At 40.1% G+C, this 7,214-nt stretch overlaps 1 protein-coding gene across 1 annotated transcript in view; it reads right to left on the bottom strand.

The window, feature by feature from the left end:
* Window positions 1-2,370: 2,370 nt before the first annotated feature.
* The window catches only part of LOC119271223, a 13,466-nt gene continuing 8,622 nt past the window's right edge, over window positions 2,371-7,214 (bottom strand). The window contains exons 2-7 of the mRNA XM_037553134.1: window positions 4,809-5,000; window positions 4,440-4,712; window positions 4,025-4,127; window positions 3,353-3,471; window positions 2,929-3,096; window positions 2,371-2,825 (exon numbers count right to left, since the gene is read on the bottom strand). Of these exons, the coding sequence (XP_037409031.1) occupies window positions 2,385-2,825; window positions 2,929-3,096; window positions 3,353-3,471; window positions 4,025-4,127; window positions 4,440-4,712; window positions 4,809-5,000 (1,296 nt within the window). The 3' untranslated portion in view covers window positions 2,371-2,384. The remainder of the gene's footprint in view (window positions 2,826-2,928; window positions 3,097-3,352; window positions 3,472-4,024; window positions 4,128-4,439; window positions 4,713-4,808; window positions 5,001-7,214) is intronic.

The raw sequence follows: 7,214 nt of genomic DNA, 5'->3' as shown, positions 1-7,214 counted from the left end.
CATTCATCAGGGCGGGTCTCACCTGATTTATATGAGACCTGGTCTCATATAATTTTTTTTCCGTTTTTAAGGCCTCGCAATCAATTGAGGTCTCCGTTTGCAATTGGGTCACCTGATTTTGACCGAATCAATAAAAGCTCTCTCATTTAATTATTTTAGACTATACACTATGTTTCTTATTTTTTTAAGGTTTCACTATTAATTAAGGTCTTTAATTTAGAACTAGGTCATCCAATTTTCATCGGGTCAACAATTTCTCAAGGAGCTCTCCTATTTAATTATTTTAATTCGCTATGTTCCCTAATTTTAAAGCTCTTTCGTACGTTTGAGGTATTTAATTTTGGATTTGGTTTATGATTTTCATCGGGGCAACGATTTTACAAATCAATCAGCAGCAACCGTCCTATAAAAATATATGAACTCCGTGCATCCTTCTACCACCTAGAAAAAAGAAGGGCCACAATGTGATACTATAGCACCAATATAGTACATGCAGCCACATACACAAAAAATTCGCATATGAATATGAGTTGATTTGCGGATGACATATAGTCACATCGAAAGGGCCACCAAATGAGTGCATTATAAATAAACATAAAACACATTGCATTAACTCCCCCATACGCCAAACTAAATATTCCATCAGTTTCAATATATAAGGGGTATTAGTTTTTTGAAATGTCAAATTTCTTTAACTTTGACCAAGTTTAGAGCCAAAAATATCGACATCCACGATATTAAACAAAAAAAGGAAATTTATTTCATGACGAATCTAATGACACCAATTTGATATTATATATGTTCATATATTTCTCTATAAATTTGATCAAACTTAAAAAGGTTTGAGTTTTCAAAAAAAGTAATATATCATATTTTTTGAAACAGAGTGAGTAATTTTTTTAAGAATCCTAACAATAACAACGGTGCAGCAAAGCGCGCCCAACCCTTCTAGTTTTATTAGATGCCTGAAGAAGATATATGAACCAAAAACATCGGTGAAGGCCACAAGGGGGGTTTGTCACTGCCAGGCCTAATTTGGTTGCAAGGCGGGAAGTATCCAAGGGCTCTAATCCCCTTTGGGGGTATTTCCATGGCCACAAGGATCCTCTCCCACCATGGGGAGATCACCATGCCAATTTGGATGACAGGGGAGAGGAGACGATATCACGTCCAGAAAAATGATAGGGCAGTGTGAAAATTCTTAGAAAAAATATAATATTCAAAAATAATGAAAATTGACTCTAGTTTCTTTTCAGAAACATCATATCAATTTAGAAGTAATTAAAAATTTGTATATTTCCTTCAAAAATCTAGGAAATTCAGGAAGGTACAAGATACTCAGGAAGGTAGAGAATAACTCTGGAATTTTAAGGGAAAAACAGGAAATACACACAAATCAGCAAAGAAAAACACTTCAACCCAATCACAGACATTAACCATGAGTTACACATGTCAATTCGCACAAATAATATAACACTACTGAGGTGTGCTAATCATAGTTTTAACATCGAAAATGCAAACTACGGCTAGAAATCCAGCAAGAATAGCATTTTGTTCCATCAAGCTCATGTGTGACTGATCCATAGCAAAATGTCTTCTTCTTGAAATAGTTACTCTACTAAAACTTCCACCATCAACTTCTTTGAACATTTTTATCGGCTAACTTTAGCAAACCTGCAAAGCAAAAAAAACAACATTATTGTTACTACACAATATCAGATTTTTCATTTATATGCATTTTTTTGCAAAGAAACAGATGCAAAGATCATAAAATGCTATTTTCACTGAGAATAATCTGTAGGAAAACTTAAAAACCTTAACAATATATGGGTTCGTGTTTTATGTGCTCGTATGGTCGTTAGTATGTGTTCTCTGTGGATACATATGTAATGGAATGACATCTGAAAAATTGTCATAGTTTTTGCCAGAATTTTAGTTTGCCTTGTGATTTTTTTTTCTGCTGAGATGCCACCTTTTGACGGGCCATGTTGAATTTCAATGTTTGGTTCGGGCCCATTCTTGAGTTGTAAATAAGCTCTCTATCATTTCATTACGGGTATCAATCCAGCGGGCGGTCGAACAGGGATGATATGAATTACCGAAGAAATAGAATTATAGAAATGTAGTATGCAATATCAAAATGTATCCCCTTATGTAAAATGAATTAACTTTTTCATACCATAAAGCTTTCCTTCATGAAACTCTCCATTGTCCGTACCAGCTTGATATTTATATACATACACTATAATATAGAAAAACATCAAACAAGCAAATAACAACCGAGCAATTAGTTAAAAAATTAGCAGTTAAAATTTTAACATCATCGCATACAGGATTTCCTACAAAATCTCTCAGAAGGCGTGGCTAGTACCTTATTTCTAAAGTTAGTCCAACCGGATGCCGTTGGTGTCACTGGGAGGCACGTCATCCTCTGCAAGCTTGTCGATGAGCATCTCCATCGTCTCAATGTACCTAGGCATGTAATGGTCCCTTATCATCGATCTGTCGAGTCGGATCTTGTTGTACATGTCGCGAGGGGTCTCGTAGAGGGCAACACCCTCACTCTGGCTGCCTTGCTCTTCTGATTTTGGCAATGCAACCATGTGCATGATTCTTCCTGGGGGGTACAACTGGCAATGCCGGGGTGCTTGAGAGGCACTCGACGGTGATCGCAGGGCTTCCAGGAGCTGCTCCATGTGTTCTCCATCTGTTCCTTTCCCAGCTTCATCAAAAGCTTGACTCTTTGTAGCAACATATGGCCAGCAGGATAGGGCAGAATGTTTCTTCACTACTTCATGCACGCCCTCTGAATGCTTCATCTCACCCTGGATTTGTAAGCCAAATTAACTCGGCACATGATAAAATACAAAATGAACCTCTGATGTTGCATCACCAGTTCTTTTTATGTCTGAAAAAGAAATCTAGTACCTCAGCAGTCCAAGATTGCAGCATATCGACATTTGCAACCTTAGAACTTGGACTGGATACAAAAGGAATGTAGGATCGCATGAGGTCTACAGAGTGGTTTATAAAACTCAGGAATCTTTTCTGCTGAATATGCTCCTGGAGACCAGGTGCCCAGGATGATGCCATAACCTGCAGAGATTCCGTAACGAATGCAAACGTATGATGTATGATGCTTCTGCGCTAATAAATTGTGTTTACAGCACACACATTTTTTGCTTTTATTTTAACCACCTACTGTTGTTCACCACAAAATGAAAAAAAAAAACTAGAAGAGAGACAACCAACTCATTGCATTTTAGCTATGGAAGGACGAAGGAACACACAAATTTAGAGATTTCATTCGTATTCGCATCACTATATGAAAATATGTGGCCATATGGGGTACCTTTGTACGAAGTTCAGCGGCTGAGACCTTGCCAAAAGATGGGACCAGATCATTTCTATTGACAACAGTGGTGACGAAGTCTTTGCTGGATTCAGCCAAGTCCCAGCTCATGCAAGCAGCTGGACAGTAGCAGTTCGAAATGTTATGTTAAACTACATCTGTAACGAAATATTGATAAGCTTTTTTTGGAACCAAAAAGAAGGGACTATGACATCGCTGCAGATATTAGCTGCTTCGTTTCAGGCTAGTGATTCTTTAGCACATCAACTGAGTATCAGGTCTGTTGCTTCGGGTGACAATGTCAATGCCGGTGTTCAGCATACTTAAGCTTTTAGTATTCATTTTGTATTTGTGCGAGTAATGATTCCACGCAGACCTTTCTTAAAATGAACGGTTGTTTCTTAACAGTGCAAGTGGTGCATCATTGTTACGTACACCCTCTCTATTCCTAAATGTAAGATGTTTTTGCAGTTAAAAGTGTCTTACATTTAGGAACAGGTAGTACTCCCTCCGTCCCAAAATAAGTGTAGCTGATTTAGTACAAACTTGTATTAAATCAATGACACTTATTTTGGGATTGAGGGAATATTAGATTGACATGCAGTGTTTTTTTCTCTATATCCATTTGTTTAAAGGTCGATTTTCAATCTGGAATTGACTACAGTACAATACCTGGTCCAAAGGCAACACATGAAGCTGATGATAACTTCTTGTTCTCACGTAGTATGTATGTTAAAATAGCTGCAATAGCAGCACCCATTGAATGTCCAATGATCTAAAATGAAAGAACGATGATATTATTTTAGTTAGCAAAAATCTTGATGCAGCTTATGTCATCTGCCTTACCTTACAGTGCCAAATCTGTTCCACTTTACTGTGAAAGTTGACTCATACTACCAAGAGAAATACTCCGTCCGATCCAAATTACTTGTCGCTCAAATGGATGTGTATCAAAAATAACATTCAGACTAGGCTAACTCAGTAAGGTCTTCTACAGCTCTAGTTTTGTAAAGCATTTGAATGGAAATCACATTTTCGGAGGTTCAGGAAATATATTTTTTTGAGCCAAAAATATTTAGTTACTTACCTTAATTTTGTAGTCTGGAAATCGCTCGACTGCTCTGCTGAGGCAGGGAATGGCCTGATCCGCAACCCAGCGAGCTGCTGCAACCATTCCACAATGTGCATGCCCAACAACTATACAGGATCCACGGCCTTCTTGTGACACAGCATGATGAAACGGAACCTCTGCAGCAGTTGCCGCCGTCAGGCGATCCTTAACACTGATAGCTCCCCGGATAAAAAGGAGGAAGCATCTGGTACTTTCGTCACGAACAAACGTGAACGCGGGCTTCATAAGCTGCATAGCCGCACAAGATTTACTCTATAAGACATTTCCAGTTCACAATCTGTGCTAAGATGATCAGAAATTTGGCTCAGTGTGATACATACATACCTTTGCCTTGGACTTCCTTATGAGAATATCATTCTGCTCATATCCACCAAACTCTAGGAACACTTCATAATGCTCCTTTGAGAAGAACATGCAGAGTCTCAGGTACCTGAGAAGTACAATCAGCTCCTGCCTTACTGCATGACCTTCCAAGGGCACACAATTGCCACTTCTATACTCATGCTGCAGATTTCCCTGGAGAAATGAATAGTTAATCAGAGAAAAAGCAATACATTTTCTTCAACCAAATCATGTCAATGAAATTGGTTTGGTAAAGGTCATGGGTTCATCATAAGTAACAAACCAATCAGAACCATGCTGCTGAGCTGAATGCCTCGACTTCATATCCCCTGACGACTGGTGGTTGTGGCCAGACGGCGTCTGAGGGAAAGAAACCTCGCCGTGGAAGGCTCGAGGGCGTGAAGATCTGCAGATCTAGTATCTACATCCACACTCTCTTGGGCATACAAGAATCCTATTTTGGAATATGCGTGGTTTCGGTGCTAGGGGGCGATGCAACCACCTGCATGCCTACATTAGAAATGAGAACATTGACATTCTATATCGAAAAAGGCTCGTGTCGCGCTTTATATACAAAGCAACAACCAAACAGGCAACTCCACACCACCACACACACTCAAGGCAAGATATACACAAGGGTAATTAAGAGCAACAACATGACCCCCTACTACCCCAAGCAATATAATCTACATGTAGGTAGATAGGGCACTGCTTGAGAACTCTGGGGTCCTCCATGGTGAACAAGCCACCGCGAAGATACAAAGTTGTGCATGACGAGCTGAGTGCTCTAAGACGGCGCCTTCAGAAAGGATACGACACCGGAGTGCTGCCACTGCCTGATCCAGGGATCAAAGTTTCCCCGGGAGCAACAAAGGGGGTGAAGAGGAACCACGACGACGCCTTCAAGAAGGATACGACACCCACAAGCGCCGCCTCCGTCGACCTATCAAGGCTAAAGAAGGTTTTCACCCCGGCAAGCCCCCTTCATCACCAAGACAGAGTACACCAAGCCACGCTCGCTGCACCACCGCCACTGGCCGTCGCACACATGACACCACGCCTCCCACACAATCATGACAGCCAGCCAATACCCGAGCCATGAGCTCCGCCCACGAGCACCATGACTCCAATCACCAACGCACTGCCCTGGCATCCATGACCCCTACACCACCTCACCGTAGACTTGACGCCACGATGACCAAAGAGACGAGCGGAAAGGCCCCTCCTTCCCCATCCGTGGACAGCCCCAGCTCCAAGACCCTCCTGGGCCGGCCAGATCTAGCCCCCACCGCTCCACCCCGCCCTGCCCGGGCAAAGGGCGAGCTCCCTAGTGGGTTATCCCAAACGAACAATCCCAAACAAGTCTTATTTGATAAGGTCAAAAAGCTTCAAAGTGTGGCTGATTCCTCTGGGTTAGATGCCACCAGCACTAGTAGAAAAGGCCCATTAGTCGGGACTAAAGGGTCGGTATTAAAGCCCCCCTAGTCCCGGTTCTGTTACGAACCGGGACTAAAGGCCCTCCACGTGGCCGCTGTCTGGAGCTCCACCTTTAGTTCCGGACCAACCGAGACTAAAGAAAATTTTACGAATTTTTTATTTTTTGATATTTTTTCGATTTTCAAATTTCTAAATTATTTTACAATTTAATCTTTAATCACCCTCATCACTGCTCAATTTAACCTCTAATCTCTAATCACCCCTCATCATTCCAAATCATCTAACTTCTCGGCCGGTCACCCATCCTCTCCGGGTTCTATTCCCCCTCGTTTTCAAGTCTGCACTTGTTGTTTTCCTGATAATAGTAAGATGCCAATCCTATTAACCCTCGGGAGTTTAGCTTGAGCATTAAGTCACACGTTTCACTGTTTGAGTTTGAAACTATTATTCTAAAAAACAATAATTATTTAGTAACACTAATGTTTCTTGAGTAAGTAGTTTGACCATTGTTTGACGACCACAGTTTGACTAGATTTGACCAAAATTTAAAAAAATAAAATAATTATTTAGTAACACTAATACTTCTTGAATAAGTAGTTTGACCATAGTTTGACCTGATTTAACCAAAATTCAAAAAAATTGAAATTTGAGCATATCTTTTTTTCCTTTAAGAATTTGAGGATTCTAAAAATTTGCAAACAGGTCATAGGCCATCAAAATCGGATGCGTATTTTCGTGCTGAACATTTTGATATATTATACGTTCTTTTCCGACATCGTATGCAAAAGTTATAGCCGTTTTACTTTTTCGTAACACTTTTTCACAAAACATGTCCAAATTTAAGTTTTTTAATTTTCCTAACTAGTAGATGTAGTAATATAACTACATCTCAAAGGATTTTATTTTTTTTGAAGTTTTTATCATTTTCTTTTGTTTTTTTCAAAACTGAAA

Source organism: Triticum dicoccoides, chromosome 3A (assembly GCF_002162155.2).
Source record: "Triticum dicoccoides isolate Atlit2015 ecotype Zavitan chromosome 3A, WEW_v2.0, whole genome shotgun sequence".
In the NCBI taxonomy this organism is placed as follows: Eukaryota; Viridiplantae; Streptophyta; class Magnoliopsida; order Poales; family Poaceae; genus Triticum; species Triticum dicoccoides.
The sequence above is the reverse complement of the archived record's forward strand: the minus strand, read 5'-3'. Positions and strand labels throughout refer to the sequence as shown.